General features: G+C 37.1%; 1 protein-coding gene across 2 annotated transcripts in view; it reads left to right on the top strand.

The window, feature by feature from the left end:
• Positions 1-12,763, top strand: part of LOC131161556 (uncharacterized) — a 41,179-nt gene that overhangs the window by 19,504 nt on the left and 8,912 nt on the right. For both annotated transcript variants that reach the window (XM_058117391.1, XM_058117390.1), the window contains exon 8: positions 7,215-7,339. In XM_058117391.1, the coding sequence (XP_057973374.1) occupies positions 7,215-7,339 (125 nt within the window). The remainder of the gene's footprint in view (positions 1-7,214; positions 7,340-12,763) is intronic.

The raw sequence follows: 12,763 nt of genomic DNA on the forward strand, positions 1-12,763 counted from the left end.
TTTTGAAACAGAGTCCACCAAAGGCCTACCTGCAAAATTTTATTAGTGTATGATCACGCGTGTGGTCGCAGTGTCGCACGCACCAGCAAAATATTGCCTAGCCGATGGGCCTTCCAAAATCCCAACCTCCTGTGCTTTTCTTACACCACCACCACCATAATTCCCACCCCTTTATCTATCTTTGCTTGAAATCTCATAGCCGGAGACTCATGCCCCACACGCTGGTGACGTGCGTGAGGAACTTTGCCATTACGTTCTTTAATCTCTAGTCTTGTGAGAAATTGCTCTATAGCCACGAGGTTGAAGGAAAAGAAGACTGGAGGTAGTGGTGGCATTACAACCCTTATCCACTTATACCCATCACAAAAACAAATGGGTTAGGGTACACCCATCTAATTATATGGGTATTAAATGGATGACCCATTTTGACTCAAATATTAAATGTGTAAAATGGGTGTACTTGCTTAACCATCAACCCATTTAAATTTTCAAGCTAATTAATTATAATATATAGTAATCTATTAAATGCACTATATTTAAATCATACTACAATTGCGCAATTAATATTATAATTAATTTGGATTTCTATATATGTAATGTAATTATGGTTCGGTTCGAGTATTTATGTGATTACGTAATTATTTACTTAAGTAATTGATTTGGTTTGTCTAAAGTAATTAATATGGATGCTTGCATGTAATTATGTAATTGTTTCGATTTATCTACGTCTGTAATTATGTATGTAATTATAGCATTGGTTGCACCTATCAATTAAAATTAAGCTACGTAACTATGTAATATACTATTATTTGGAAATCAATGTAGATAATTTTGTAACCATGGACATCTTGGGTTGAATATGTACGTAGTTATGCTATATTATATGTATGTGATTAGTTTTATTTGGTTATCCAAACTAATTAATTTGCATGCATGTATGTAATTACATTCCTGGTTTGGTTTAGATATGTTCATAATTATATATGTATGTAACTATAATATTGGTTCAAACCATCAGTTGAAATTAAACTATACATAATTATGTAATCCATATATAAGTCGGAAATCCAAATTCATACTTTTATAATTATGGACACCTTGGTTCAAATATGTATGTAATTTTGCAATGATGAATGTACAAATTTGGTTTGGTTGGTTGTTCTAAGCAATTAATATACATACATGCATGTACATAATTACGTGATTGGTTTGGTTTAGATATGTCCACAATTATATAGATATGTAATTATAGACATTAAAACTATCTTTTGAAATTAAATTACATAATCAATACTCAATACTATAATTCTGAAATTTACATATATATATATATATAATTATATAATTATGGACACCTCGATTCAAATATGTACATAATTATGCAATTATGAGTGTACGCAATTGGTTGGGTTAAGTTACGTGAATAAATTTATATGCGTGCATGCATTTACATAATTACGTAATTGGTTGGTTAAGGTATGTTAGTAAGTATATATAGATATGTAACTACAGTATTGGTTACTTACAATTATTATTTGAAATTAAATTGTATAATTAATTATGTAATCAATACTATAATTTGGAAATCTATACAAACTTTTGTATTTTTGTATACCTCAATTCAAATATTTACGTAATTACGCTATATGAGTGTACAAAATTGGTTCAATTTCATTATGTGGTGTAGGACGAGAAGTGGGTATTTGGATGGGTCATTTTGACCCAATTAGGAGGCCTATGTCAAAGAGTAGGGTGAATGGTTTATAGGGTCTGAAACCCAAATGTGCTAGTTAAGTATGCGTGTGTAGTTTGTTTAGGATTATGTATGTTGGGGGTTTTTGTGTAGTAATTGTGTATTCTAGGGGTATGTTTGTAATGCAATACAGTTTTAGGGGTATGTGTGTAATTTCATGTGTTTAGAGGCTTTCCTATAAATAGTGCGTGAAAGCTATGATATAGGCAGTTGTTGATGAATTTGAATTGGAATTGAACGTGAGTTCCCCCCTCGCATCTCCTCCTCCTTTCCCCTTCCTTTCTTCTAAATTCTCTGATGGCTGCAGAACCTTGATGCTGCCCCTGCATCATTTGGTATCAGAGCCCAGCCACGATCTCCTTCATTCAATTCCAGCCCACCCCGTTCTCCCGCACTCTTCTCATACCCTTCTTCTTTCCTTCTCTCCTCTGTTCTAACTTCTTGCTCCCTCTCTGCTGCTTCTTTCTTCTCTTCTTGTTCTCTAGTTTTCTGTTCTGCCTTAGTTCTGTCCTCTCTCTCTCTGTTATGTATTAGTTCTCCCCTCTTCTCTTCTCTGATATGTCTTTCTCCTTTCTTCTTCTTCTTCATCTTCCAATCTCTCCATTACTCCCTCCCTCACTGTGAGTCTCTCAACTCATCATCTCTGTTCTGAAATTTCAGTTTAAAAAAAAAAAAAAAAAAAATGGAGTTCTGCAGTTTCTGAACTTTTCAGAAAATTCCACTTGTGTCCCATTTTTTTGAAACCCTGATTTCCAGCTTAGACTCTACAACAGCTCCCACATCACCGAAAAATAGAACCCCCTGAAACCCTTCCCCTCCAATTTTCATTGCTGTCTGACCACCGGAGGACACCCCATGCACCAGCAACTCATGTCCTCCCCCCCCCCCCCCCCCCCCCCCCCGGGCGCACTGGTGGCTGCAAGTGAGATTCTGCTAAACTCCTCTCTTGCTGCCAGAATCGTGAGAAATTGGTTCCGGATACAAGAAATTGGTGTTCTCTCCTGATATTTGGATTTGCAGCATGATATTTTGGTTCCCAACTTGAAATTGTGCAAGTATGTGCGATGAGAAGCAAGAAATTGCTGCTGCCAGAATAAAAAATCAGGTTTTATTGCTGCATTTGTGAGTTCGGTTTGTGAATTTGCTTCATTTCTGCATGATACTCAATATTAAAGTTGATTTGAAGATTGTTCTTAAATAATTGAAAGTGAAGTTTGCAATTTGCATCATGTAATTGCATCATGGTGACCAATGTTGAATTTTTTGCAAAGGTGGAGATGTTATTTGGTAGGGTACAAAACATGGAAATTGCTGCTGCCAGCATAAAAAATCAGGTTTTATTGCTGCATTTGTGAGTTCCGCTAGTGAATTTGCTTCATTTCTGCATGATACTCAATATTAAAGTTGATTTGAAGATTGTTCTTAAATAATTGAAAGTGAAGTTTGCAATTTGCATCATGTAATTGCATCATGGTGACCAATGTTGAATTTTTTGCAAAGGTGGAGATGTTATTTGGTAGGGTACAAAACATGGAAATTGCTGCTGCCAGCATAAAAAATCAGGTTTTATTGCTGCATTTGTGAGTTCCGCTAGTGAATTTGCTTCATTTCTGCCTGATACTCAATATTAAAGTTGATTTGAAGATTGTTCTTAAATAATTGAAAGTGAAGTTTGCAATTTGCATCATCTAATTGCATCATGGTGACCAATGTTGAATTTTTTGCAAAGGTGGAGATGTTATCTGGTAGGGTACAAAACATGGAAAATGCTTTGTAGACTATTACCATTGCTTTGAATAGGCTAACAACTGAAGTTGCAGCTTTAGGTAAAAGGCCCATGGAATTTCGTACCAAACAAGATGGTGGGATAGCTGCTGTCCCCCATGATTTTGAGTTGTTTGAAGGCTTAAATAATCATTTGAGTAAGGGAATTAGACTAGAAGTCTCAGATTTTAATGGTGATGGTTCTTCTCATGAATTTGATGATTGGGTGTATTCTTTGAAGTACTATTTCCAATGGTATGACACGAGTGAGGCTAGAAAGTTGTACTTTGCTGTATCAAAATTGAAGGGAACTGCTCGAATTTGTGGATTAAACAAGGGGAGATCTTTAGAAGAAGGAGATTTGGTGAGATTACAACATGGGATGAGATGAAGCGAGCCATGCAGGAGTAACTTGTGCCTCCCAATTTCAGCAGCGTGTCCATCCCCAGCTCTTTGATTCTTTTATTTGAAGCAAGGAGAAGAGATAGTGATGGAGTATACTAGTAATGATAAGTGCTGATACAGAATGGAAAGAGGATGCTATGATAGTTTTGTATAGAAAAGGGTTGAAGCCAGCTATTGCCTCCAAATTTGCTGCATGTCATCTCTGCACAGTTGGGGATGCAGCACAGATTGCCACTTAGATTGAGGAGTACATGCAACGCAATCCTCCTAGAGCTACATCAGCCCTTTGATTTGAGAAGAGTACTAGTGGAGTTATACGAGAGAAGACAATTGAGTGATTGGATAAAGGTGTTCATACTAATACCTCTTGGAAGATTCTTGAGTGAAACAACTTCTAATAGCTAACCATCGCTCAAATGCTTTAAATGTCGAGGTTTTGGACATCGAGTTGTACAATGCCTTAACCAATTTGTGGTTGTTGTAGAAGAAGAAGAAGATGATGATGATGATGATGATACTCAAGTAGTTGAAGCTGAAATAGAAATTCCAAGTGACTTAGATGACGATGGCAATTTGAAACTTATTTAGTGCTTTGACATATGCTCTCTTCCCATATGGTTAAAGAGATAGAGGATTGGAGGCAGATCAACATCTTTCAAACTCAAGTGATATGCCAAAAATAGCTTTGTACTTTGGTTATTGATCCTGGTAGTTGCACAAATGTAGTTTCTAAAGAAGCTATGAAGAAGTTGAATTTGGAAGCTAAGCCTCATCCCGAACCATATAAAATTGCTTGGGTGAGTCATACCAACTTGAAGTCCTATGATTGCTGTTTACTTACCTTCAGGATTGGTTCCATTTTGGAGACAGTGCAATGTGATATCCTTCCTCTCAAAATTTGTCATGTCCTTTTGGGCTGACCATGGTTATTTGATAGGAAGGTGAAGTATGATGGATATGAGAATTCTTATACCCTCTCCATTGACAACAAAAAGTATAAGTTGATGCCATCACGAATTCTTCCACTTACCAAGTTGAAGCGTACTGTTGGTTCCTTTCTTGTGAAATGAGATGACTCTATTCATGGTGATGAACTCCTTGTTACTTTCCAACTTGATGGAGTTGAGTTCTTTTCGGAAAGAAGGAATTGATGTAGGATGAGAAGTGGGTATTTGGATGGCTCATTTCGACCCAATTAGGAGGCCTATGTCAAAGAATATGGTGAATGGTTTATTGGGTCCAAAACCCAAATGTGCTCAGTTAGTTAGTTGTTTAAGTATGCATATGTAGTTTGCTTGTTTTAGGATTATGTATGTTGGGGGCTTGTTTATAGTAATTGTGTATTCTAGGGGTATGTTTGTACTGCAATATAGTTTTAGGGTTATATGTATAATTTCATGTGTTTAGAGGATTTACTATAAATAGTGTGTGAAAGCCATGATGTAGGCAGTTGTTGACGAATTTGAATGGATTGAATGTGAGTTCACCCCCTAGTATCTCCTTTTTCTTCCTTTCGTCTATCTTTCTTCTAAATTCTCCCATGGCTGTGGAACCTTGATGCTCCCCCTGCATCATTATGCAAACCAATAAATAATCATGCATGCATGTACATAATTACATAATTCATAATTATGTACATATTTTTCAATTGAGCAACAGATCAAACCTTCAAAGATGGCGGGAAGAGGTGATGATGATGATGTTTGAACTTATAAGTTTCCTCTAATATTCAATAGTTGGTTTGGCATGCTTTAAAATTAAATAGGTAAATGGGTCACAAATGACCCAACCCATTTTGTCCCTACCCAACTTGACACATACCCACCATTTAACATGTCTAACTAGGGGCAGACGAACATCTTTCAAACTTAGGTGATTTTCTAGGAGCAGCTTCTTATTGGTTATTGATCCTGCTAGTTTTAGAAATGTGGTTTTTGAAGAAGCTGTGAGGAAGTTAAATTTGGAAGTTGAGCCTCATCCCAATACATACAAAATTGCTTGGGGTGAACCATACCAACTTGTAGGTCCATAATCGTTGCTTGCTTACCTTGCAATGTGATATCCTCTCTCAAAAGTTGTCTTATCCATTTGGGCTGTTCATGGTTATTTGATAGGAAGGCTACGCATGATGGAAATGAGAATTCTTATTCCCTCTCCAATGTGAAGAAGTATAAGTTGATGCCATCTCGAACTCTTCCACTCACCAAGTTGAAGGATAACATTGGTTTCTTTCTTATAAAGTGAGATGATTCTATTCATGGTGATGGACACCTTGGTACTTTCCCTAACTTAACGGAGTAAAGTTCTTTTTAGAAGGAGGGAATTGATGTAGGGAAAGAAGCAGGTATTTGAATGGATCATTTGAACCCAATTTGGAGGCCTATATCGAAGAATAGAGTCAATGGATTGTTGGGTCCTAAACCCAAATGAGCTGCATAGTTAGTTGTCTGTTTTGTAAGTTCAGTTGTCTTTTAGTAGAATTATATATTTTGGGAGCTGATTTGTAATATTTGTGTATTTTTAGGGGCTATGTTTATAATTTCATATAGTTAAGGGTAAATGTGTAATTTTATGTAGTAGAGGCTTTCTTATAAATAGCATGTGAAAGCCATGTAGAAGTTGGTTGAATTTGAATTTGAAAGTGGATGTGTCATTTCCCCTAATATCTCCTCTCTTTTCTCTCTTCCCTTTCTTCAATTTCTTCTCATTTCTCCCCATGGCTGCAGATCATTGATGCTGCCCTGCATCACCCATGCTATGCGAGGATTTGTTTGGTAGATAGAGAAGTAAAAGGAGAATATGTAGAAGTTGGTTGCTGAATTTGAATTTGAAAGTAAACATGTGATTTCCCCCTTGTATCTCCATTCCTCTCTTATCCTTCCTTACTCTCTTCAATTTCTTCTCATTTCCCCCCATGCCTGCAGATCCTTGCTGCTGCTCTGTATGACTCATGCTATGCAAGGATTTGTATGGTAGATAGAAAAGTCAAAGAAGAAATGAAAGGGAGTATAAAAAATCAAGAAGGAAGAGTAAGAGAGAGAGCTGAAATTGATTGAGAGCAAATGGAATAAAAATTAAAAATTGTAGATTTGAGATGTTGGTGTCAGAGACCAAAAGATGTTTACTTTTAATGAAACATGAAAACAATATTAATCATCTTGTGTCACCAAAACATGAAAAAGAAGATAAAACATTCGGAAAGAAATAGAAAATGAAACGAGACACTTGGCAACAAAGCATGGAAGGATTTACTTTTATATTATGGTATTGATGTGTAAATTTTATGTTTCAGGTGAATATAGATGGAGAGAGAAAGGATGGGTTGAGCGGTCCATATGATCAAATTTGCAATGCACGCTTACCTAGGGGACTTGATCCTCATTCTGTTCCATCGGATGAGCTTGCTGCCTCTCTGGGGTAAATATTGTTATATATTTATTATATGTTTAGCTTGAAGTTCAAAGCATCTTAATCACAGCCTCTCAGCCCATTTATGTTGATTTCATAGTTGCAGATATGTTGCCTTAGAGTTTCCGTTTGCTTCTGGTATTATTGATTGCCAAACAAAAAAGACATTAATTTCATTATGTTAACCAGTCATTTCACATATCTTGTTCTTCTGTTATCATCTCCAAATATGGCTAGAGATCTGCAGTGAATCAATTTGATTAAATTTTTATTAACAATGGATTTGCAGATTCAATATTTGGGGTAGGATTCAGTGTTTGGCCTCGTTGTGGGCTTTGGCAGCTGGCTGTTTCAGAGGAGTCTCTTTTTTAGATTTACAGCATGATTGGGGGGCGGTGCTGTTTTGATATTTTTTATTTTTCGTCTGTTTATCATCTAGGGAGGATCCCTTATGACTCCTTTTTGTACTTCTCGTTTTCTTTAATAAAATCTCTCCCTTTTTTTATATATTAAAAAAAAAACACACACACACAATGGACTTGTGGATCTGTTGCTTTGATTGGAGGCAATTGTTGCCCATGAGCCTCGCCCTCTTCCCCCAGGGCCTTACTTTTCTCCTTTTCATAGCATTATTTGTTTTGGAACAGAATGCTTGGTTTGTTTTGTTCATGCATTGGGTACTTCCTTGATTGGCAACCAGTCAAGATGGGTATTTTGGTTTCATATTTGTGGAGTCGATCTTCAGTCTTTTTTTCCCCTGCCTAGTAGTTACCAACCTTGTCAAATTTTGGAAACATAAGTGATGGTCATGAGGTACCCAAATAAAACTCTTTGGAGTAAGATAGCTAGCTCTATTAAGAAGATAGCTAAAGAGATTTTAGGTGAATCAGGATGAAGATTCTCAAATAACAAAGAAAGTTGGTGGTGGGATCAATATGTCCAAAAAACTGTAAAAACAAAAAAAAATGGTGTTAAACATGGAAAAAATGTAGAAAAACGGAAAACTTCGAAAAGTACAAAGAGGCAAGAAAAGATACAAAAAAGGTTGTTAGTGAAATTGAACATAGATCATTAATAATTTGTATGCTATATTAGATACAAAAGAGGTGGAAAAAGGCATTTAAACTTGCTAGAGTTAGAGAAAGAAAGAGTAAGGACTTAGGTAATGTAAAATGTATAAAAGTGAGGATGATATTGTCTTTAAGGAAGAAGACAAAAAAGAAAGATGGCAAAGTTACTTTAGTAAGCTATTTAATGTAAACCAAGTAGAGTTAAAGTAGGTCGAGTAAAATGGAGAAGGGCTCCGAGTGTGCTTTGTGATCGTAGAATATCCTTAAAATTAAAAAGGAAGTTTTATAGAACAGTTGTAAGACTAGCTATACTACATGGATCAGAATGTTGGGCAACTAGGAAACAATATATCCAAAATGTAAAAGTTGTTGAGATGAGAATGCTTGGACGAGTGGTATAACACTAAAAGAGAAATTAAGAAATAAACATATTCACGATAAGTTAGGCGTAGCACCTGTAAAAGATAAGATAAGGGAGGGATGACTCAGATGGTTTGGGCACCTGCAATGTAGGCCACATAGTGCACCAGTGGGACTTAAGGCTTGGTTTGTTGTTGTTATTGTTGTAGATGAGGGTCATGAAGTGTTCAATTTTGGACTTGGTGAGGGAAGTTGTAAGCTTAAAAATGAATTGATACTTAAATCAATAGGATATTGAAAAGATTGAACTTAAAGAGGGACAAAAGTTCATTATATTTCTTTTGGACACTATTGGGCAAATTTTAATCTTGGGATATCACTCTTTAACATGCCTCAATTTTGATATCCGAGCCCATCACTATCCCCCCAAAATTATTAATATTGTTATTATTGTTGTTATTATTATTATTATTATTTTGTGGGGATGGTGTGTGTTTTTATTGTAATATGTGGCTCATATATTGAGTGAGATACATGTACAAAGAGAAAACATGGTAGAAAACAATAGATGTTGGCTTGTAGGAGCAAACCGTTGACGGTTTTGCCATGTACGGAGAAACAGTCGACTGCTTTTGGTGCTGTTACATCGACTATTTGGTCTCGGCTTCAAACCGTCGATGGTTTGGCTTGGTTACTCAGCGTTGGTTTTTCAAATTTTGAATTGGGAAGTTGGATAGGTTGGGTTTTGGAGGGAAAACCTCCGGGAAAGTTATATATACATGTTGTATGATGTAACTCAGTGTCTTTGGTCACAAGGTAGTGAAAATTCATTGTTGTTTGCTCTTGTGGATGTAGGCATTGCCGAAGCATAATTCTTTGTGCCCTTGTTTTATTGCTTTCGTTATAATCTATGTGATTGTGTTTTCTGTATATTGCACTGTTAAGTGTTGCATTGTGAGATTGTTTTCGTTGTGCATTGATTTGCACAAAAAATTGGTATCTGAGCTTTATTGTAATGGCTTCTGGAATTTCTTGTGCAAAGTTTGATGTTGTTAAGTTTGATGGAACGGGAAACTTCGGACTATGGAAGAGAAGGGTTAAAGATCTGTTAGTGCAGCAAGGTATGGTGAAGGCATTACGAAGGTCAACTGGAAGGCATGGATGAAACAAGTTGGAAGGAATTGGAAGCGAAGGTTGTGGCAACTGTCAGACTTTGTCTGGTCGATGACTTGCTGTATCACGTCATAGATAAGGAATCTCCTGCGGCCGTTTGACAGAAACTTGAAAGTCAATATATGTCTAAGTCTCTAACAAACAAGTTGTATCTTAAACAGAAGTTGTATTGGCTTAAGATGGAGGAGGGTTCGGATTTGAATGAGCACATCAATGTATTTAATCAAATAATCAATGATTTGATGCGGGTAGATGTGAAGTTCGAGGATGAAGACAAGGCGTTGATGCTATTGAATTTCCTACCTGCGTTTCATATGTATGAAAATTTGGTTACAACTCTAACATGGGGCAAAGGAGCCCTGAATTTGGAAGAGGTAACAAGCACTCTGCTGGGTTTTCATCAAAGAAAGAAGGCCAGTGATGAAATTTCATAAGGTGAAGGGTTTGTGGTGAAGTGTAACCAGGAACGTCCAGAACGGATTGAGTGGTAATAAGTCTCGGTTGTAGTCCAAGAAAAATGACAGAAGGTGTTTAAGTGCAGGAAAAAGGGCACATAAAATTGAAGTGTCCGGAAAGGAAGAAGGGGAATGCTGAAAATCAAGAGGGTTCTTCAAAATCGGCGAATGTAGTAGAAGAAGGAAACTCAGAATGCAGTGATGGTGATATGCTTTCTGTTTCATCAGGGTCAGATCGCCTCACGGATTCTTGGATCCTAGATTCGGCGTACTTTTATCACATGACACCGAATAAAGAATGGTTCAGCACCTACAGGTCAGTTAATTCTAGTTTTGTTTTAATGGAAAATGATGCTTCATGCAAAGTAGTTGGAATAGGAAATGTCAGAATTAAAATCTATGATGGTGTTGTAAGAACATTATGTGATGTAAGACACATACCGGATTGTAGCAGATTTAGTTATAAGTCTGAAAGTGTTGTTACGAAGATGTGTAAAGGCATTCTAACGGTGATGAAGGGGTAGAAGTTAGCGGAAAATATCTATGCATTGCTGGGTATTACAATGGTAGGTGGAGTTGCAGCCATAGATTCTGAGTTAGATAATACTGTTTTGTGGCATATGCAGTTAGGGCATATAGGTGAGCATGGGATGAAGAAACTTCATAAAAGGAATCTTTTGAAAGGTATTAAAACATGTAGGCTGAATTTCTGCAAGTATTGTATTCTTAAAAGACATAATAGGGTGCAGTTTAAGACAGCCACTCATGAGACGGAGGGTATTCTTGACTACATTCGGATGTTTGGGGGTCAGTGAGAGTAGCATCACAAGGTGGACATATGTACTTCATGAGTTTTATCGATGATTACTCATGGAAGGTCTTGGTGTACTTCGTGCGACACAAGTCAGAGATGTTTGTCAGGTTTAAATTGTGGAAAATTGAGGTGGAAAACTAGACCAGGAGGATAATTAAATGTTTTAGGTCAGATAATGGAACTGAGTATGCTAATTCGAGGTTCAAGGAGTTTTGCGAGCAGCATGGCATAAGGAGACATTTCACAATTTATTGGACACCACAACAAAATAGTGTGGTAGAAAGGATGAACCGAACTTTGACTGAGAGAGCTCGATGTCTCAAGTTGAATGCAGGGCTAGCAAAGAACTTTTGGGTCAAGGCAGTGAGTATGACATGTTTCTTGGTTAACCGATCTCCAAGGGCATCACTAGAGGGAAAAATTGCAGAGGTATAATGCGGTAGACTTCTCCAATTTGAGAGTATTTGGTTGTTCAGCCTATGTGCACATTTCTAATGAGGAGAGATTAAAGTTTGATGCAAAGTCTAGACGTTGCATTTTTCTGGAATATCAGAAAGGTATGAAAGGGTTTGAGTTGTGGGATCCAATGGTAAACAAGGTGGTGATCAGTAGAGACGTGGTTTTCGATGAGAAAGTCATGGTGAAGTGTATTTAGGAGGAAGATGAAGAGAAACAGGTGTCATAAAATGGGAGCAGAAATGAGCATTTTGTGCAGGTGAAGTTAGAGACTCGGGGCAATGATGATGGTGTTCAAAATGTAGGGAGTTCTAACTCGGGAAACCAACAGGATGACAGTATCGCTATACACATACCCAGACACACTATTAGGCCACTGCCCAGGTATGAATTTGATGATCTAGTGTCTTGTGCTCTCATTACCAGTTGCAAGGATCCAACTACTTTTCAAGAGGCGGTGCACAGCCAGGAGAAAAGTAGATGGATGGATGATACAGTGGAGGAAATGGAGTCATTGCATAAGAACCAGATGTGGGATTTGGTGGAACTTCCAGAAGGGAAGAGAGCGATAGGTTGCAAGTGGGTGTATAAAAAGAAGGAAGCGGTATTAGAAAAGGAAGGAGAGAAGTTCAAGACATGATTAGTAGCAAAAGGATACTCACAAAAGAAAGGAGTTGATTATGATGAAATCTTCTTCCCTATGATCAAACACACTTCCATCAAGGTTGTGTTGGGATTGATGGCGCATTATGATATGCAATTGGAGCAAATGGACATAAAAACGACTTTTCTCCATGATGATTTGGAGGAGCAGATTTACATGGTACAACCAGAGGGGTTTAGTCAACCCCGACAAGAGCATTTGGGTTGTAAATTGAAAAAGTTACTTTACGGGCTAAAACAGTCTCTGTGGCAATGGTACAAACGTTCTGACTCCTATATGATCTGGATAGGCTATAGGATGTGTGAGTATGATTGCTGCGTGCATGTTAAGAGTCTTGATGATGGTTCTTTTATTTTTCTGTTGCTTTATGTTGATGACATGCTAATTGCTGCGAAGGATATGATTGAGGTAAATTAGTTGAAGACTTTGTTGAATAAAGAG

The sequence above is a fragment of the Malania oleifera genome, chromosome 8 (assembly GCF_029873635.1).
Source record: "Malania oleifera isolate guangnan ecotype guangnan chromosome 8, ASM2987363v1, whole genome shotgun sequence".
In the NCBI taxonomy this organism is placed as follows: domain Eukaryota; kingdom Viridiplantae; phylum Streptophyta; class Magnoliopsida; order Santalales; family Ximeniaceae; genus Malania; species Malania oleifera.